At 43.5% G+C, this 22,335-nt stretch overlaps 1 protein-coding gene across 1 annotated transcript in view; it reads left to right on the top strand.

The window, feature by feature from the left end:
- The first annotated feature begins 670 nt into the window (after nt 1–670).
- cxadr (CXADR Ig-like cell adhesion molecule) overlaps nt 671–22,335 on the top strand; it is a 35,340-nt gene continuing 13,675 nt past the window's right edge. Inside the window, exons 1-2 of the mRNA XM_034550908.1 lie at nt 671–971; nt 21,422–21,591. Coding sequence (XP_034406799.1) covers nt 905–971; nt 21,422–21,591 — 237 coding nt within the window. The 5' untranslated portion in view covers nt 671–904. The remainder of the gene's footprint in view (nt 972–21,421; nt 21,592–22,335) is intronic.

Below are 22,335 nucleotides of genomic sequence, written 5' to 3'. Positions count from 1 at the left end.
TGTGATGGCAGCGATCTTGTTGCGTAAACCCCCAAATGATCGTGGTGGTTAGATATCAAGGGGTAAGTGGTTAAGTGAGTATTTCTGTGACCTCGAGTCCTTAAATGTACTCATTACCACACTTTAATACTCTGATATCAGAGCGCTAGTTTCTGGACCCATCACCACTATGGCTGAGAGGGTTCCTTTAGAGTTAAGAGATTAGTAACAGCATTGACCAGGATTAATTTAAATGTCATCAATCTGCCACAAGCAGCACCGAACAATGTGACAGCTGGGTTATGAATGTTCAACATTTTTGGGCATGTAGCTCGACATAGTGGTTTGTCATTGATCCCCAAAACTAATCTAAGGATTCAATTAAAAGAACTTGCATGTAAATTATTACAAATAGGAATATAAATGGATTAAACACGTTTTAAAACTATCTAAAAATCTATTTTACAGTTTGACTCAGTAATTTAGCATTATGTTATTAGAAATAGAACATAAAATAAGCCGTGGTCAGAAGCTTCAGTATCTCAGTATTACCACTTAGAAATACTGTTGTGAAATGTAACTTTTGAGGTTGAGAAACCTCTTTTGAGGGCTGCCCCACATCAGGCCCCTGAATGAGAAAACACGGGCGCCTCTGTGCTGTCCATAGCAACGGGGAGAGCTCCTCGTCCATAGCAACGGGGAGAGCTCCTCGTCCCTGCCGCCAGAGGGCAACACTGGATCTCGTTTGGGACGACCGTGTGTCACGTGACACCCTGCGGCGCGCTCGCTCCGCTGTGCACCTGCAGAGAGGCGAGGAGAAGGAGGAGTGGAGTTTGGATGCTTCGGTCGAGCTGGGCTGCCGCTTTTTTTCTCTCTCGAACTCAGCACAAGTTCTCCGACCAAGTTTCACTGAAGAAGTCGAGTAATGGCTGGAAGAGGAATGGAGCTTTCGCTCGGCCGGTTCTGCTGTGTACTGTTGAGCCTCTTCGCAGGTAAGTTTTATGACACCCAACTGCCGGTGGAGCTACTTTGATTATAATGGGGGGTTTTCTCCACCAAAACGACAGCGAGTACAATCTCCCGTCAGCCATGTAGCGTTACACTCCCGGTAACCGCTGGCGTTCACGCGGAAACTTGTCCGGTTCGATAAGTTGAACATGCTGAAAGCGTCCGTTTATGTTAGGTTGCGTTACCTCGAGCTGCTCCGGTTAAACATTGAACTGCTAAACGGACCACATCTGAACACACTTCCAGGGACTGGCTCCGAGGAGCTCCGACCCAAGGTCAGTTTAGTCAGCTAGCGCGGCGGAACCGGCTAAAACAAATGAAACATTTAAATACTTTAACTGACGTCACATCGACTTGAGGTCAACAGATAATAGAAGTTGGCAAACTGTTTTAAAAAAAATGCATTTTATGGCGTTACACACGGTATCTCGGTAACCCCATCAAAGTCAAATTAAACATTTATTATTTAAAATTTGTTTAACCAGTTAAACCATTCTATGCGGCTGTCTCGTGGTTATTTGTAACACTGCGTGAGTAGTTATTTAAATATACAGCGTATTGTAGCATATAAATGGTGGGTGCTTCTTTATGGAACTCTTTGCTCCCTGTGACGTCTTTTGGTTTCATCGTGTGCGGGTGCACACAATGGCTTGATCCGCTCTTAAAAACCTGTGGCTGCAGGACTTCAAAGTGCGGCCTTTTTGTCCGCCATCTGCCACCAGTGCTGCTATCTCAGCCTATCGCATGTAACGTAACCACATGTTTACAGCTTTTGTTTATTGATGTTCGTGTCATTTACTTATTTAAACCATTTCAATGGCAAGACCCTCAATAGTTGGGAATTCATTCCTAATTCACCTAAGTGGTTTCTTGTTGTGTGTTAATACTGCAGGCAGGTCGATACCTGTGAAACCTATTATAGAGGGATGTGATATATTCTTTCGGGTACCACTAATTTAGTTTTCTTTTTCATTGGAGAGATCTGAATTTGTAATGTTGATAAGGGGAAGTCAGGTCAACTATTCCGGTATTTATTTACATTTATATTTGCTCTGTTATTGTGTCACCCGGCTGCTACAGTTACGAATTACAGTTATTCATCGTGAGGGCATCCGAGTATCAATTTACCACTAGGGTTTTTTAAAACGTAGCATGACTTAATATGATGGGTGTGGCTTCCCCTGGAATTTACACTGAAACTGGCAGATCACTCCTCCCACTCCAAACAACTACGTGAAACTTTTAACAGGATAGTGTGGCGAGGTCCATCAGCTGCGTGCCACTGCACTTATTCACAACATTTTTTAAATTTTGATGGAGAGCCAGGGTCAGAGCAATGGCATTCCAGTCTGCTGATTAGTGAGAAGCCATGCTTTGTTTAGGATCATCCAGCACATCTCTCCATGTAAAAGCTGGGCGTTGAATTCAGTCTAGTGTAGTGTGTATTGTCTGTGTGTGTGTGTGGTGTGTTGTTTAGCCTTCTTTTGTCTCACGATTCACATTGCTTTGTACACTGGTTTGGCTCATTACCATCTTAATGGCATCATGGCCTGACATTTGGGCACTGTTCCACTTGAGCAGACAAGAACAATATCTGCTCGACTTGTAGCATTCTTTTAGCCTGGGTTTCGTAATACACAGTACATTGCTAACCTCTCTTAAATAGCTAAACAACAAATAGGGTCTTTCTGCTCCACTGTCCTTGCTCTGTGTTTGTCCACGAGGCACCACATGGACTAGGCAATGTTGACAAAGGAAATTGTAAAAGGGAGATCCTTGAAGTTGTGTTCATTAAGCCTTCACATTATAAGTAACGTTTACTAAACAAAGTGATGCAGGAGAAGACTTTCTGTAAATGTTTGCACACAGTTTAGTTGTGAAAATGCTTCTTTCATGGGGTCCACGTTTTATTATTCTTTGTGGGGGTGATTATTTTTTTTTCTTCATATGACAATGTTATCAGAGACCACCTGCTGTGTTGTTTGCTGCTACTCCCAACAATCACATCAGATCATGTGATAAGAAAAACAACTGCTCCTTGCACATGACAGTAGTTCTGCTTGCCGCATTTCCAACATATTTCCAAAGTTCTTCCCTTCGTTGACGGTCCTTGCGCAAGACCAGAACCGTAATTTCGCCTGCTTATGTGCAGCAGGACTTATCATGTCAAGAGGGAAGCCACTGACCAAGGATAAACAGAAACCAAGTGAACCTGCGAGCAGGCGCAGAACGCAGTTACCTGATAAGCCGACTAACAAAGGCCCTGGCCAGGAACTGGTTGCTTGGTTACCTTTTTAAAAACAGAAACGCAGATCCAGGGAGTGTATGTGTGTGCACTCCGGTGGCTCATCAAAACTACCCTCCCCCTTGCCTGCATGTATTAGCCCCTCTTTGTGTGTGTGTGTGTGTGTGTGTTTTTTTTTTTACTGGAGATGTGAGCATACCTGTTGCACCTCCTTCCTTTTAGACTTGACTTTTCGTTCATCAGTTCTCTAACGTTGAACACGGCTGCATTTGTGGTGTGTGCGTGGGCTCATGAAGAAATAGTTACAACCAGAAAGATGGGCGGAGGCATGTGCGCCTGAACAATTGTCATTGTCCCCACGCAGACACTAATGATTTGAGGTCACATTGTCTTGTCATGACCCAGCAGTCCGACGCCGCTGCTCACCTCCTGTCGGCTGAAACGTGTTGCAGCCGCAGCTTCACCTTCGGGCAAGAAAGCCGCCCTCTCTGACCCGGAGCCCCCTGTCCTTGGGAAAACGAAGCATGAACATGTAGAATCCGATTACACTCTGGGGACATTGCTTTGTCCTCCACAATCTGGTGACGGGGACGGCGGAGCATAAATATTCACAGCCCTGGACATTAATATTTTAGCATGCCAGAGCTGCACAAGCCCTGTGCCAACTCCTATTCACCTATACGGCAGTGTGACACGCTGATCCTGCCTTTACCTCGCCACATTCTTTCATTTCATATCTGGTTTACTGAAAGAACAAATTGCTGCCAGCTAGAGCATGAGTGAAAATGATTAATAGTGGTGCTAGTGTCTGAGTTCTGTTAATGGCTGTGCAGCCACTCTGTATTCAGAGCTCATTCCTTTTTCACAGGTAGGGACTAAAACTGCCTTCTCGGGCTGCGGCCAGCGCATTCTTGTGGGAAGCTGTTTTGGCAAGATTATGCGTGAACCTCGTGGTCAGAAAGTCAATGTTACATCGACAGATATTTCTAGTTTGTATGTCTTGTAACTTCTGTAACGCTCTGGCCACGGTATTGGCTTACTGACGACACTCGGGTCACCAGAGACAAGTAATGTGCTACAGTTCCCAGTAAACAGAGCTCTGGAGACGCTTCACCTCAGGGACACCAAGTAGTGGCTGATCAGTTCATGAAGGTCGTGCTTTAGCGTGTCTGTTGGACTAGCGGACCTCGAAATATTGGTCAGATCAACTGACTGAAACTTAAAGGTACTCAATTTACAATAATTTGAAAGCAGCACATACTCTCATTTGAGAAGATGAAACAAGCAGTTTAGATTTGTCTTTTGATAACTGAATTTGAAAGAGGCAGCATTTTACAACATTAACATAATGAGCTAACATCATGTCAAAGACTATATCTCGTGTTACAGTGATATCTATTGAAATGAGAGCATGCTAGCCAGCCAGCACCGGCCTGTCCTGTCCTCTAACACCACTTCTACCTGGAGAAGCGGTAGTGAGTCACTGTAGCTTCCAGTCTGTCCCAGAGAGATCGTCAACCACAGAGAAGGTACAGGGTCGGTGTACGTTTTGACAGTTTGTTTATTGTCTAAAATGGCAGAAACGAGAGAAGGACTTGTGTCACATAAACGCACGGGGTAAAAAAATGTAGCCAGAAACGTTAAATGGTCAGACGTCGCTCAACCAACTATCTTAATTAATCGGCAGTGGCTGTCTAGGCATTTGAAGCCCACTTTAGTAGTAAATGTATTTGTAATTCTCTTAGTACCTATCTTGGGCTGAGTGAGAGACATTTCCTCTGCTATCCATGTAACCTATCGGTTAAAACAAGGTCACTGGCAGTACTGATTCTTCTCTCCCCCCCCCCCCCCCCCCCCCCCCCCTCCCACTCGAGTCCATCGGTCATCATCGCTGTGTCACGCAGTGCCCAAAGCACATCCATCACGTCGCTACTTGATGCCCTGCTCTGCAGTGCCCACAACGCCCTCTGCTCCTAATGAGGAATAATGGCCCCTGTGACAAATAAGCTGTTCCCCGCGATGATAATAAGAGTTTTTCCATGTACCTCGTATCTCAACTGAACATTGCCAGAATTCAATTTTCTGCAGATAAACCCAAGAGAAGAGGCTGCACACCAGGCAGTGAGGGAGATTGAAATACTGTCTGATTATTTGGAAGAAGAAGTTACACTGCAGTTCATTCAACCTTCAAAATAAAAGTGAATGCTCTGCTTAGCTATTTTGTCAACGAGGCTTAGAACTATGATAAGATGCATGTTTGGCATTCCTTCAGTCATGGAAGTGTTTTCGGATTCGAGATTGTAGACATGGCACACTATTTCTTATGCTTCTTAATAAATGGAGAGGATCTCTTATTTACACTGATGCATGGCATTAGAAAACATTCCACAGCCGATATCCAGATCTGCGAAGCATTACTCTACTCCTGGTTCTTTGCCTTATGACTATGCATTCTGGTTGGTTTTTGCGTAATGTCCTCGCGGCTTCTGATCCGGCCCTGTCCGAGTGAGGATACACGGGGAGGCAGGCAGTTCCCCGGGGTGCTGCATCTGCAGGTGCTGGTGGCGTAGTAGTCCTGCTCCTGTTTACCTGCTAGGTAGGTGTCAGCCCGACTCTGCACACGCTTTAACCTGTTAGATTATCCTTTAGGCAATGTTGACAAACTGGTCTTAGCTGTCGGCCACACAGGAGGAAATGAAACCTCGCTATCGTGTCAAACAGACCTGATAATTTATTCTGACGACAAATCTTTTGTTGTCACTTCTGACTTCCAATGGACGCGTCGGATTTGGAGATGAGTGTTGTGCATGTCACTCTAATATCAGCTAATGCCCGGGCATTGTCTTACACAGAACTGGGTTGTGGGAAGATGATTATATTTTGTCCAACAGCAGTAAGCCCCCTTTCTTGCCGCTAAGAACATTAGAGTTAATTGTGTGTCTAATCTCTGAAAAATATTATCGCTCTGAAAATAAGGGACATAAGCAGAAGGTGGGGTGTGTTTTGGGAGGAGGAGGAGGGGGCGAAGCAGCTGTTGAAGGAGCCATTTTTAGCACCTATCTCATTGAAAAACATTACACATTGTCGACTGTGGGTATGGTGAAAAAGGCAAATAATAATTGTCTGGAGGAAGCCACTTTCTTGACTAAGTCCCACTCGATTCTGCTCCCTGTTGTGTTGATATTCAAATCAGTCTTTTTCTGTCTTAGTCTGATGTTTAATCATCATGTCAAATTATATAGTTATGCTAATAACGTCTTTCCATAGAAAATAAGGGATTTGTTATGAAAAAGGTCTGTTGCCGTACACAAATTCCTACATTGAACAATTTTACAGGACTATGATTGCTTGTATTATAGATTTTAGAATTAGGCTGTATTAAAGAGGCTGTGTAGTGGAATTTTACGACTCCTGCTGAATCTCGTTAGCAGCGTTAAAGGAGTATTGATACAAAGTGACACAGAATTAGTCCCAGAAAATCCCATTTCTTAAAACATTTGCATCCTCATAATGGAGCCGATGCTAAACTGAAGCCAAAGACCGCAATCCAAATCCTTTAGAATTTGGGATCTGTAAGGAGGTAAAATATTACATGTAGTTTTTAACATTAACCCAAACGCAGCTGTACAGCCGTAGCAACATCTGTGCATTCTTTACATGGGATCAAGTGAAACCTCGCCATTTCTCTGACGGAAATCCATTTCAGGGCTGCATATCACAAGATGCTGTGGAGATGTTTGAAGGTGTAGGAGGGTGTGAAGGAAGTAAAGCCACTGTACGGGCAAGCTGGAGCATTCTTTTGCAAAATGTCACTAATCCACTTTGGAAATAAGAATGCAAGGAAACACTTGGTTTCATGAAAGAGAGCATTAGATGAGATGAAAGCGTTCCCCACGAGGGAATGGGGTCCTTGGAGGAAACAATAGAAGAATGTACACCACACATCTCGGGGGGTGACTTGGAGCTGTAACAATTAATACATCGATACATTTGGATTAACTTTCATTTACTTAATACGTTTTTGACAACCAGGTTTCCCAAAACAATAGTGGCTGTGTGCGGCCTCCTCTTTCATATATTAACATTCATGAAACACCTGATCTATAGGTATGATGACTGGGACATCTCCCACAGTTGGGTATAGAACGGGCTCAGTGCCTGAACCACAGCAAGGTCAGCAAGCCACACCAGACATTTAATTACTGTAGTGCATCTCACCGCCATGCTAGGAAACCGGCAGCTGGCCCGCTCGCCCTCCAGAGAGATGAGATTGAACTGAAAATAGCTCTGTGACTGGCTGGCTTTATGGATGGTCAGAACGCACATTACTGCACAACCCTAATCGCATGTGGTGCTGTTTTTAATAAGCAGGTGCACACGGCCAACCAGGCTGCAGTTGTTGCTGGTAAGTTCCAAAGGGAACCAGCTGTTAAGTGTCTTTATGGAGGCTATGTATAATTCATAGACACACACAGAGCTGCGTGACTGCCTGCCTGGCTGGCTGGCTGGCTGGCTGGCTGTCTTTCTCTGAGTGGCTGATAATTGGAAGGAGTAGAATAAACCCCCACCCCATCTCCAGGCACACTGGCACCCACAGCACCCAACTCTATTCCCTCTTAGGTAAACAACAGCTCTGCAATTACTCCCTCTGTGACAGGACATCTATTCGATGGGAGTAACGGGATGATTTAGCATCTAGATGAATGACCTGTGGATTTATAAAAAAGTTTCTGACTGCCTGCAGAGTAACCCGGCATTTGGTCAACTATCTCTATACCTGCAACCATATTAATCTGCCACTAATGTGTTTGTTAGCACTGTAACATCCCAGGAGCTTAAAAGACCTTGTCAGAAATATATGTGAATTTTGTTTGGACATGAAAAGTCTCCGATAATCCCACTGCTGTAAGAAAAAAAGTGTGAAATTAGCTGGATAGCCTTGATCTGGATTTAAGTGAACATATATTCATGTAAGACACTGTGGGATGTGTCTAACGGAAAAAGTCTTGGACTGCTGTCAGTACAACCCCTGAACATCGCCACAGCACACTCTGTCAGGTCGTCTTTGCCAACCCAAAGACGGTGGTTTCTCTATCGGGACTTTATTTTCAACAGGGAATCGGTCGTTTTTATTTTCCTTTTCAAGCCCCGCCACATAAGGTGAGCGGTCGTCGTTATGCCGCACCTTTGCCGTCACTTTCCCTGAGATTATATACTCATCAGCCTGATCCCGGATGCCCTATAAACAGTATTTGGCTGCCCGTCCAGACTACTCAGTGGTCAGACCTTTTTAGATGTCATTAAAGCCATGAGGGAGTTGGCTTGTACGGCAGGTTTCAGGCAAAAGCACTTAACTACTAAACACTCAACAGCCAGACAACCTTGCGGAATCTTTTTAAGGTGTCAGGCTATTTGAAAGGGCCTTTTTAAAAAAAAAAAGAAAAGAAAAAAGACCAGGTGTATCTCCTCTTAGCCATTTATTCGTGGAATAGTTGACCGTGACTGATGTGATGTCTCCACTGACGGCAACGGTTTTAACTGAGATGTTCTTGTTGGTCCTAAAAAATGAGGACTGTTTGAATAGAACGCAGCTATGTTAAGGAACTTGAAGTCCCAATGAAGTCGGAGCCTCTGTTCTGTGACACATTTCTCAGTGAAACAGAATATTTTAGTTGTGTGCAGTTACAAGAGGGATTTAAATTCTAAGCCTTGTGTTCGATTGGACCGCTTAAAAGTGGGCGGGCTTAGTTGGAGCTGCAGTGGACTGTTTTCAACCGGCTGTGTCACCACAGAGACACGCATATCGGTGAAGTGTGGTTTTATACCACCGGTATGGCTAGCTAGTCGCCCAAAGTCTCATTTTATTGTATTTTTTTGTGTGCAAAACCCCCTCAGTACAGGATGTTTCATCAAACATTTAAAACTAACAGGGGTGTCAAACTCATTTTCACCGTGGGTCACATCAGCATCATGGCTGCCCTCACAGGGACGGTTGTAACTGTAACTACTCCCGAGCATATTGTTAAATAACTGTCTTTGCATTTGATTATTGTTTATTCAAGTGTAATAATATTGTACATGCATTTATATAAATGTAAAACAAAAACAAAAATATATATATATACACTCAAGCAAATTTCTCTAATATTATAAAATGAATCCATTTAATTATATTTATTATAACCCACATTACTGTAACAAAGATTAAACGCACGTTATTACATTAACTTTGTTCAAAGCTTTTTTGTCAGTTGAAAAGGGCATAACTAAAGAATTGTGAGCTGATAAGAACATGTCTGACAGATGTGGTCTGGGATGGCGTTAATGAACTGTTTTCATGGCGATAAGCCACGCCTCCTCTCCGGCGAGTAAACTCACACGAGTCAAGCAACGCGAGAGTTCGCTTCTCTTTTGGTGTGAACGCTGCATGAAGGAGAGTGAACAGACTGCACTCCCCTGCAGAAAAAATTACCTTCAAAATAAAAGCACAGGATTTCTTTCCTTACATTTCTTAAAGAAAAGGTGATCATATGTCTTTCAAGCCGTCGTGGGCCACATACAATGACGCGGCGGGCCGGATTCCTACATGTGCTGTAGGGTATTGTGTTGCATTTTATGGATTGACATGTGCTGTTTTTGATCACGTTATGCCTTGATTTTAACATGTATCTCTCCAGTGTTATGATACAATGTACTGCGTTACAAGAAATAGAGAGACTTTCTTCTACAGCCGTCTCGTAAAACTCTATTTATGTTGTGGCACTAATTTGAGCACAGCTCTGGAATCAGCTGTTATTGTCGTTATGATGACTGGTCAGAATTAGTTGGTATTTGTGTTTATTATTACATCATATTTGTCAGACATAATATTGTTGTTCCAAATTCAATAATATCTATACGACATAGTTGGGTGAAGAGATTTGTTTCAACTTCTTAATAAATAAGGTTATATAACAATACATAACAACAACACATAACAACAGAAATGTATGGTAGTCTATGTGAACCCCTTTTTTCTTTTTTTACTTTTTAATATCCGGCATCAGCAACCAGACGTTAAGATATGGAAAATAAGTAGCTGGCTTCAAAAGGTCAAAATAGTAGTTTCTATTGTTAATGGCAGGTTCCGCCATTGTTGTTACCCTGGATTCATATTGAGAGGGATTCTAAGGGTGCTAAGTGCAACATCATTTGCTCTCATTGATACCAGCCTTATCGTTACTTCCTTTACACCATAATAGAGCTGCAGTATTAAACCACAGTTGCTGTTACCAAGGTAACCATGGGTGTCACCAAGTTGACCAGAACTGAAATACTCCAGATTACAGCTTTAATGACTTGATTGCGCTCTTATTTAACTACATTTATTGTGAGAGAATATTTCAGCATCTTAAAAATATTGCAATGCAACCTGTGGACAAAGGGTGGATCTTAATGAGTTTCTTGCTGCCGTTCTCATTAGTAACACATTAGGGAAAATGGTGTATGTGCAGTTGCTTTTAATTTGGGTGGTTGGGCTACTCGTTGCATCCCGAGCATCAGTTTTATTCTGTTTATTACAAAATATGCGCAGCTGCCCTTCGATTTTGAAGCAATTTCATGCTCTGGAGTCCAATTTAGTGTGGGCTTAACGTATAATGTTGATTGTGTCCAGTTTGCAGAGATCGGCTCTCATGGTTTATTTTAAATGTTTGTTTTTTTACAGATGCTTGGGCTGTTGAGATGGATCTAATTAGTCTACGAGGACTATCAGGGTCAAAACAACAATCTCCTAGAACCTTGAATCCTTTTTGCATCTGAGATCTGCGTCCTTTTACGGCCCTACTGCGTTAACTCCTGCGTTCTGGACTCATCTCACGTTAAAAAACATAGAGGATAAATGCTGTTGCACCATGTCAGGTCTGAAATCGTAGGATTTCCTCTTTACCGCAGGAAAGCTAAGCTAGTGCAGCAAGTTATTTTTAACATTCCCCAATCGCATCTTGTCATTTTTTCCGCGGTACGGCAGACTAGAGTGGCTGTTTTGAGCGCTTTCCCCTCATGTGTAGGCTGCGAGTGCGAGCTGGAGGCATGAATAAACCCAGCAGTCCCAGTTAAGCTGTAACAACAACCGACAGTCGTCGCCTGAAGCTTCCTACAGGGCTCAACACTCAGGTGCATTTACTACACCTGCCTCCAAGAACCTCTGAGTGAAGAAGAGACCCCAGCCTTGAAACATCAGGGCCAGTTTCAATGCCTGCATGGCAAGAAAAAAGAGGAGAAAGAAAAGAAGGAACTAAATCTTGTTATCTTCTAACAGCAGCCTTATCTTGATGTCCTGCCGTCGTGTCTCCCCCACGCAGAGGACAGGAAGTGACTGTCTGTGTTGTTACGCTTTCACAAAGACCTCATTCTGCCTGGACGGGAGTGCTTTGGACAGGATGAGAGGGTTTAGAGAGGAGGGATGTTATAAATGCATTTGAAAAGGAATTGACGTTTTAGCAGTTATTACAAAGTACTGTCAATACAGCATTTTTTGTCCTGGGGCTTTCAGCAGCAATCGGATACCTTTTTACTGACATAGGCTGTGTTGGTGCTTTCGACAGAACAGTTCACACATAAAGGACTGTATTTTTTTCCACCGATGTCTAGAAGACCACCATCCTGCAATGTCCTTTAGGCAGGAGACCTAATTTTAGACCAAAGCCTTGAGGAAACGGCGTGAGCAAGGCAGACTCATTGCCTGCCTCCCATCTAGCTGACAGCCACACATGCCTCGGCACCGCATGAAAAATAGGTTGCTGTGTAAATCTCTCATAGGTAGGGTGATATCTTAATTCTGCAGGAGTTTGCCTTCTGCGTCCTAAACAAAACATGAGAAAACCAGCTGGTACCTGACTCACTTCGCAGCATTTTTAACCAGCAAACTAAGGTTGACTTTTGGTGAATCCGTTAGTTATTTCAAATCGTGGTCATACATACAAAAAAAAAGATATGCTGCACTATATCTAACAGAACAAGGGAGGAACCCAGGAATTCATTGGGAGGCATTTGTATTTTGAATTCTTGCCTCTGTCAGCAGTTTGGCCTCACACCTTAATCCTTTTAGTGGTTTGGCAGTGAGCCATAAGAGTCTTTACCTCTCGATAGGTGTTTACTTTACGTACATTTGGTGTATATGGGACTAGATTTACCACTTAAGGACTTTTTAAATGGTTAAAAGTCAGTTCAGTTGACTGAACCAACATGCCAGAGTGTTGAGTGTCAGTGATTTGTTTCAGATGCTCTGAGGAAGTTGTTTCTTATCGCTCAGATTAAACTTTCCCTGCTCATTCTCACAGCCTCTATTTCAGCAAACACGGGGCAGGGAAACATCCAGCCCACCTCAGACCGAGCACATGAAAGTGCTCTAGAAATTCCAGAAATGTGAAATAGTTTCGCCTCCCGAGGAGCTTCTGAGTTTTCACTAATGACATTGAAAACCAGGCTTCGTAGAAGCTCCAGACAGAACTGCTAATCCCCAATTTTGCCAATTGTTTCAAGGGGGAATGTTCTCGTACGAGATTCACGCTCTGTTGCTTTAAGCTGACTTCTTGTGTTTTCACCGCTCGCACATAATTGAGCACAGCCGTGAGAAACTTTTGTTTTGCTTTTGTATACGCCGACATTTTGCTTGTCTTCTGCATTGCGAATGCGCACCTGAGTTTGGTGTTCTCCATCTGTATCCACTCTCCAACACGTCCTATGCCACAGTTGGAGTAACTCTTAAGAGTCCATCGTCGGGCCGAATGGAGTAGCTGCACTCTGCTTGTCTCTGTGTGTGATCAGCGATGCTGCCTCCTGATCACAGTTGGCATTGTGCCTCGGGGGCCCGGACAAAGGCTGGGGCGCAGACAGGGGCCTGGTCTGTATCAGACACTTTATTTGTTTTGGGGGGTGATGTGGAGGGGGTTGGATAGGCAGCGTTATGGCTGCCTCCCCCTCAGTGAGGAGAAAGAGAGGGAGCGAGCCGCCCCAGGACGCCATCCCACTGAAACATTTGGCTTCCATTTTTCTCGATTCATTGTAAACTGCTGGAAGCTTGGAACACAAACGCATGCCTGTGATGAACAGGATTGCTTTCAACAGCCTTACCCCAGTCCTCATTTGTTTTGTGTTGCATCGGAAACATATTTTTGAAAGTTGTTAGTATAGTATTGTACCTCTCTTTCTGGAGGTCACTCCACGATTATAATGTCATACATCCTGTCTTTTTCCAGATAGTAACATGCATAATTGGGTGATCCTGATATAACTGGATGAAATAAAAATCTTAAGATTTTTGCTTTAATCGAGCAGCCCTACTGCCAAACCACCTGGTAAGTGGTCAGAAATGCATTTTGCCACCTAAGCAACACGTGACTGCAGTGTGTCTCTAATCCGTTGGTGTCGAGCAGCTTATTCTAGCAAGTGCATGTTAAAGTGTAACAGTGGAGCATATTTGGATGCAATGTTGATAGCAGATATAGCGGGGATGATAATGTTTCGGGTGAGCCAACAAATACCTGCCAAACAAATGCTTTGGCACACGCTTTCTCCATCAAACACCGGCTGGTGACTGTTTTAAAACCTGTAATTAGGATTAAATGGCAACAGAGACACGTGTGCATGTTTTTTTGTGAGACAGTTTTGCACCAATTCTCAAGTCATGCAAACCGCTTTCACGTGTTCACTAATTGCTCGCAAGGAATTTCTTTCTTTTTTTTCCTTTTTCCTTTTTCCCCCCCCTGCAAAAGTGAGGCGAACATGATTTAGTAATTACTCCTCTGGCAACTCTCGCTGAAGAAAACAATCCAGCTGTTTCATGTTCTTGTACCTCCACTGTGTCACAATTACGTCTGCAGACAGGTATTTTTTATAAATGAGGCACAGCGTTGTTTCTCTGAAACGCCTCATAAACAGCACCTTCACGTCCCTTTGCCTCCTTTTCTGTTTTTAATTTCCTCCTTGCATGACTATAGCCGCACATTTGCTGTTTCCTGTGGGGGCATTATCAGAGGGTTATCTGTGTGCTGCTCCTCGGACTGGCGTCTTGCCTATCGGCTTTATGGCCCAGCCAGCCCCCCGTATTGTCACCATCTCACAATGTCCCTCGGCCTCAACAAATCCTAAGAGACACAGGGTGTGTGTGTGTGTGTTTGTGTGTGTGTCCACAGGTCTCGGAGACACTAGGGGGTCTTATCTGACTCTTCAGGGTTCTTTAGATAAACCCTCCTCCCCTCACATGGATGGGGGAAGGGACGTGTGGTTGGCCCGGGCTGCTTATAGTGGTTTTGTGTCGAGCTTTAGAACAGTTTGCGGTGGCAGAGAGGTTAAACGAGCAGCTTCTGCCTAAATGCACTGTCCTACACTTTGTAAAATGCTAATGCTTTCTATAAATTATGAGCACAAATCCAAGGGCCACGAGTTGAGTCCCTGTGATCAAGACAGCCTTTTTTGATCAAGCGACCATTAAGGAACATGTGAATTGTCTTTCTTCGCTCCCGCCTTACTTTCCTTCCTAACAAACCTGATGATGGGATTAGGAAGCTAATGTGAATGTACACAAACTATGATTAAGAAAAATGGCCCCCTTTTTAATGGTCGGTTGCTGATGATTCACAGCAGTGGTGTTAACCACATACCCCAGAGGCCCGTCTGAAAGCTGTCAAATGCTCAGGCGGTCGAGTAAAGTGCCTGTCATTCGTCACCCCTCTCGTCATTTAATGTTCAATTATGTCAAAACAGCCTTTAGGTCATCTGCACTGGGAATTGATGGCAGCTCTGTGTGGCAAGCGGAGCTTTCAGGCTGCATTACAGCACAATCGGTATGGTTCAACAGTCCGAGCCACTAAACACTAAATAAACCACGGCCCGGCTTGCTCTCCAGTGCACCCACCTTGCATCAAATTGAATAGTTCCAGCAATGCCACTGGGGCAAGCATTTGGAGCTTCTTCATTTTTGGCAACAACCAAGTTGAAAGAAGTTATCCTCTGCTGTGCCTGAAATAATTGATGTCCTTCGCCGTGGTCATAGGGGATTGGCTCGGCTGTTTTATGATGGGGAAGAGCGCCGGTGCTGTTTTTAATTTGCTTCATCTGAAATCCAGAGCCATCCCGGGCTGCAATTTTACTATAATGAATAACTAATGTTTATCCTACCATCACGGCCCATCCTAGATAATGTGCCACAAGCTCTTTTTTGTTTGTTTGTTCTTTTGTGTAAGACGTTTTCTTTTCAACCGGAAATAATACTTTGTTTTCAAATTGCTTAGTGTGTGTGTGCGTGTGTGTGTGGGGGGTAGTTTTTTTCCCAAGATGCACTAAACTGAAAATATTCCCCCTCGCAGGGTTGTTTATGAGAAAAAGATGTAAATTAGGACTTGCATATCTTAATTCTTAGATCCATCTCTACCTGCCACACACATGCATTTCTTTGTTCGTAGCTATTTGACTGAAACACTAAACCAATGCTTTCACTGCCACTGAGGCTACAAGTGTAACTGCATGAAGCAAACCTTCAAGAAGGTAAGCGAAGTAAATCCCAGCATGATGTCAGTCACCTCTTCTACCTAGCCAAGCCTTTTCCCATTGCTGTTGTTGTGCCGTGAGCCTGTAATAGCCACTGTCTTTATCTCCCCATAGTAAGACTTGGCTTTTCAGACTTTACTGTCAAGGCTGCCCTTTAAGGTCAGAGGGGGGAGAAAGAGGCGTATGATCCTCTGTGGCCGCTACCAAGGCTGTGGGGGCTTTCAGCTGGGTAGCACATGGGTCAGCGGAGGTTAGCTTGTTAAACTGTTGCTGGTTTCAGGGTTTAGTGCTGTCTGCTGAAGCTGCGCTATACACTTAACACAGTGTCTGCAGAGAAGACCTCAGACAACACACTTGCTTCAATGGTATCCATGTACACGTCACTGAGAAACTAATCTTTCCCGGCCTCCGACTACAGCTATAGCAGACCGACGAATTGGCCTTGCAGACATGATCTTATTGCAGATATATTGTATCGGTGTAGAAACTGTAGCACAGAAATGTCAACCTAGTGTCATCTCATTGACTGCAGAGATATTGACAAGTTGATGGTTCAACTATATGCATGTTGGTCCCAATTCTTTAAAAAAAAAAACCACACACTCGCAAAACAGACCTATGGCACGTTTATGTTGTGTTTTCAAGTCTTGTCTATAGTCTACTGATTACGAATCATGCGTTTTATATTCTGTATTGCTCATTAAGCGTTATGTATCGCCAAAAAAGAAAAGTAAAAAAACGACAGGGAAGCCAAGGGACTGTCGAAGAGAGAGATGGAGGCGCAAGTCGTAAACAGCCATTCTAAGTGTTTTTTTATTATCTGGTTTTGAAAACAGCCATGTTGTGTTTTATGAACGATGAATGATCCTTTTGTTTCATTGCCACATTTTCCTGTCACGAATCAACTCCTTAGATTGAATCATTGAATAGTGGACTGTTCGAGGTCACCCTCATTTAGTTGTTAAAATGTAGATGATAATGACAAAAGCCCAAAGTGAGGTCTCCACAATGCTCTTTTTTAAATCTTTCCACTCATCAGAGTAAAACCTAAAAGGTATTGTTCAGTTCCCGATGTAGAAAAATGATAAACAAGCTGTTCCCCTCATCAAGTGTTTTTTAAATGCGGTTTGATTAATCAATCAGCAACATTTCAGCTGAAACCATGTCTGTGTTTACAATGTTGCTTTGTCATGAAACCATGTGGATGTTTATAAAGACGGCTCACGTTGCTTTGTTACTTCCACAAATGCTTTTTATCGGAGAAGTAACGTTAACGTCGCTATTCATAACTCCCTAGTGTTTCCACCTACTTAACCTCTCTCTCTCTCTCGCTCGCTCACGCCCTCCCTCCCTCCCTATCCCTCATGTCGTCTCTTAAGCGCCACGGCAACCTTCTCCGAGGGATTGGTTGCCAGGAGACGGGATTCACTCCCCATTGTATGCCGACAAAGGTGGAGGGGGTGTGGGGGTTTACAATCAGCAGGACCGGAGAAAATTGTAGACCTAGGGGACCGGCACTCCACAATCATGGGTGTGTCGAAGAGGAGGATGGACAGGCAGGGGGGTGGGTGGAGTGGGTGAATGGCAGTGTGGGTATTGGGTGGAGCCCGCTGACACCCTAAATTCCTCTTTTTCATTCCCGGTCTCCCAGTAACCACAATGGGATGTGCTGTGTCAGACACTGTGGTGGAGACTGGAGGGAAAGAGACACTGGCAGAGACACAGGCAGCGATGAATAGTTATTAAGACAGACTTTTTAATTAGCCAGCGTGCCCTCCCCTGCTGCTCGGCTCTCCCACTACGTGGACACACACGCACACAGTAGGACATTTTTTACTACAGTAGTAGACACAGCTCAAGAAAGGTGTGTGTGTGTGTGTGTGTGTGTGTGTGTGTGTGTGTGTGTGTGTGTGTGGGGTGTAAATGCGTGACTGCTTTTACCAGCAGTCCATTCGTCATAGTTTTCCTCGGCTGTAATGATGGTCTCTCTTATATCAGCTCGGAGGAAGAAGGCCAGTTTACTTTAGCTCTGGTGCCATTACTCTAAATAAGGACTGACGGTCACCCTATATAAGCCAGTAATTATATGGAGCGCGCTCTCACCGGGGCAGAGACTTTGAGCTCAGTAAGATCATTTGTGCCCCAGAGTTCACACACAGTGTGTACAGTGTGTTGATAGCTGATAGTTACTGATTAACACTGTGAGCTGCTGTTTTCCCCCCAGGTTACAGGGTTATTTGTGTTGTTCCACTGTGGGAAGTTAAGGAAGGAAGGAACGTTTATACAGCCAGTTATTAACCATCATTACGTCATCTTAAATTGCCATATAGTTATCAGTTAATCAGGGTTAATTGTGTATATAGTCATTATTATTTGACTAGAAAGCACCAGAAAACCGAATGGCCATGAGAAAAGGTTTCATAAGCAAAACTAAGAATTAGTTTAGTTACAAATGAGAAATTTGCTCTCAAAACATCTTTTTTTGTTTGCGTAATAAAGACGCATATCTACCTTCATAAAAGAGCAGCCTGATGATAAGGAATTGCAGTAATCTAGTCTCGAAGTAACAAACGTGAACCAGTTTTTCTGCATACACTATAATTGCAGCTTTCACCTAATTATCTCATTGGCAATTAGCACAGTTCCTCTCCCAAGACTTTATGTGCGCAGTAGATGGATTAAACGGGATCCTGTCTGTTGATTGAATGTAGAATTAAGCTTAGATTACACTCATAGTATTTATGTTCTTTTTGCCTTGGCATTGCTGTCACCTGAGCCACCACACGGGCAGGTTTATAAGCCAACACATCTGTTTAACAGTTGAAGGGATGATATCCTGAAATGGCACATTTCTTTTCCTTTTGTGTGGTGCTGAAAGGAAGAAGAGGCCTCCGGCTGAACTGTAATTTAAACAAATGCTGTCTTCGACCTCAGCGGTCCGCCATTGATTTAACCGGCACACCTAATAAACATTTTGAGCTGAATACTTTTTTTCACCGAATGCAAGTTTCTCCCCTTTCTCAGCGACTTTTGAAAAATGCCCCGTCTCCTTCGAGTGCTTGATGAATTGACACCGCTTTGTGTCAGATGCCAAGCCGCGTCTCCGTTTTGACAGTGATAGACACGTATCTCAGTCCTCTCCGTATCACTCCCTGTTTTTCGTGCTTCTGCTGAAGGCGATGGATCGCTCCCATCAAGGGCGTCTGTCAGAATCTGTGGGCTGCAACGACCAGCTGCAGCGCCGACGGATGGGGAATAAAACTATGCTTGTGCTTTGCATTCATATCAAGTGCTCACAGGCCGTGAGCTTCAACAATAGTGGGTGTGACTGAGATTGTCACTCTTTTATGTGCGTGAAAGCCTCTGGTATGTTTTCCATTCAGTTGTCTTCGCGCAGCCCAGGGGGAAGTGATGTTTGAGGCTGAAACGGAGCGGATGGACATGAGATGCGGCAGGGACCTCCACCTGTAGCTCGCGCTCGTCCTCCGGGGGCCAAGTCCCTCACATAATGAGCTGGCCAAATCCTCTTTGTCTCACAATCAAAAGGAATACTTTAATTTTCATCATTTAAGTTGCATACTCAATGAACTTTCTCATGCTATTTGTAGATTAGATTGAGTGCTCAAGTAGGTTGGAAGACTCACACTGTTGTTGTTGTTGTTTTTGTCACTGCATGTACTCATGTTTTGTCGCGTTTTACGGAAACCTTTTAATCAAAGGTACTCTCTTCCTTTCTGTGAAGTGAAAAGATTCTAACAAAGTGTGTACAGTTGTGAGGTTTGTCTCCTGTTCCACCAATTATCGCAGTAAGCTCAATCTGTCAGTTGCAGTAAAAGCTGCAAAATTTGATGCAGATGTAGCTAGCGAAAATGTTTTTTTTTATTTATGGAGGGGAAATTCCTTTATTATTATTATTAGATTTCAGTTACACATGTGTTGTGTAATTTGTGGGATGTGATGAGTATATTCTACACTCACGTTTTTTTAGCAGCAACATATTGTGGTGTTTAAAAAGAAGAAGAAAAAAAAAAATATATATATATATATATATATATATAAATAAATAAATAAATAAAGCTGTTCTCCCCCCACTTACTGGAAGGTGGCAGGCTGTCAGAAGGATTTTAATGCGTCGAGGCAGCATGTGACAACTCCATTCTCTATGGACTGTGTTCCGTGCTGCGGCTTAAATCTCTTATTGAATGGAGAATCTTAACCCAGTTGATGTCACCAGGAAATTATGTTTATTCGTTCTAAGAATAAATGCTTAAGAGTCTGCTCCGCTGTGCTGATGGGCTACAGTTTATTTTATTATTATTATTATCACCCTTCCTCCAGCTAAGCTGTGTTCTCATCTATCCGTCTGTTTTCACTGCGTGATTTACATTATGCATGTTCTAAGAGTTACTTCTCCGATGAGATGTAGCCATATTTATTTTATGAGTGACACATTGCCTGAATCAAAACATTGAACTGCTGGCTGAGTGTTTCTGAAAAGCAAGTCACTAGAAACATTCTCAGCAATTTTCATCAACTCGGTTCAATTCCATACAAGCGACAGGATTTTCCATCACCAAACCAAAAACAAGAAGAAAATAATGTACAAAATGGTGTTCATTTTGCACAATGTTAAAAATGAATATTAGTTAATTCAGGCGCAAAATAAAAACCTGAAGCTCGCTGTGATCTAGTCTCATCACAGGTTTCTCTCGTTTCTGAAGCTCATTGCAGCGAAACATGTCGACGGAGCATTCGCTCATTTCCTCTCAGGACAGACAAACTGTTATGGCTGCCGAAACGAGATCACGTTGCTGGAAAAGCGGCGCTTATCGAGATCATTCAGGGCAAAGTTTTGCATGGTTCATTTACGTCGGGGTATTTACCTGTGTACATAATTTTTCTTCTCAAGAAAAGTTCTAGCGGGCATCATTATGTCACGGAGTCTAGGTGTTTTTTATATTGTTCAAATTGTCACCTCGACGGTCCGATGCTGGTTCTAATCTTAGAAGTATGCCCCATCTATTAAACCTATTAAAGCCCTGTTCAGCGACGCTCTCAGCTTCACAATCAATGAGCCCCTCTGTCTGCATTCACGGTTAAAGTCTTAAAAATCACTGATTTCAGTTCCCACAAAGTCCTGAGGTATTACGTATTACAAAAAGCTAGTTTCAAATGAAAAGTACAAAAGTCTTGAATAGCTTCCCCAGCAGGCAGTGATGCCAGTTATAAAAGGTTTTATATCGCGTTGCAGGATGTTGGGAGATGTTACTCACTTGACAATGATTGTGCTGCAGAATGCTGTTCCTAATGCTTTTAAAAAGAGTTTCAGTCGGCACCAACAGACCTGAGACGCTCTGCTACGGTTGTGCATTAGCTCATCTCACAACAGGCAGATGTCGAGTTTAGCAAAAAAACAAATGACACCTTTGGAATTGGTTACGACATTTACTGCGACTCATCTGGGTTCATGTCATGTTAATTGATTATTATATTTCTAGTATATACACATTTATAAACAGCTGGTAAAAATGCGACATGAATGTGCTTAATAAACAATTGTAGGCCTTTCTTGTTGCTTCTGGGTTTCTATTATTCATTCAATGTTTTTATTATTATTGCAGTGCATTAACTTTGTGTGTGTGTGTGTGTGTGTGTGTCCAGGTTTGGCCTCGGGTCTAGAGATCACATCCTCAGTGCAGACATCCATAGAGAAGGCCAGCGGTCAGAGCGTGAAGCTGGACTGCCAGTTCAGCCTGGCCCCCCAAGATTCTGGCCCGCTGGATATTGAATGGAGCTTGCTGTCCTCCGACAACCAGAAGGAAGACAAAGTGGTACGTGCAGATGTTCCCCACAAACGCTTGGAAATGCAATTTTACTCCTGAAGATGTCACACGGCCGTACAGTTGGCAGTCATTTGTATGTTCAGAGAAGACCAGCTCTGCTCTTGCCTTTTGCTGTGTCTTCTGTATGGCAGCTTTAGAACTTCTTTACACACCCCTCAACAATACATCAAAAATAGAAATCCTTTTATCTATCCATGTCCCTCATTTGTTTGCAGTGTGTGTGGTTGTTGCACTGGCCTGTTGTGCTGTCTGTGTGGTTTGGCAGGAGGCATGCTCTGCGTGTACTTCCTCGAGGTGTTGCAGTGTAACGTAGGCGCGACAGTACTCAAGGCAAATGTAATTTGAGCCTCGTGTACTTCTATTGAGCATTTTGTGTGCGTATGCAGTCTTCTCACAGACACATAGTGGGAGCCCTTTTTATTCTGTTTCCTTTCCAGCATGGCCCTCGGCCATGGAAAGGGAGAACTACACATCTCTACAGCATCTCCACATGCCCTCGGGGCTTTCACAGCCATAGACACGGATTCTTGCTACAGAGCGTTTCAGTGGTGTGACCCTCTCCCGTGGCTCTCTACTCCCCCACCTGTCACAAAGCCTTCTCATCCCGCTCCTCCACTCTCTTTTTATTCCCCTGTATCCTGTGGATTTAGGCTTTTTTTGGCCTGAATGTTAGAAATGGGTCACCAGCTCGTCATTGGGTTTCTGTCATCCACTCACTGCCCTCTCTGTCCA

This window comes from Cyclopterus lumpus, chromosome 14 (genome assembly GCF_009769545.1).
Source record: "Cyclopterus lumpus isolate fCycLum1 chromosome 14, fCycLum1.pri, whole genome shotgun sequence".
Lineage (NCBI taxonomy): Eukaryota > Metazoa > Chordata > Actinopteri > Perciformes > Cyclopteridae > Cyclopterus > Cyclopterus lumpus.
The sequence above is the reverse complement of the archived record's forward strand: the minus strand, read 5'-3'. Positions and strand labels throughout refer to the sequence as shown.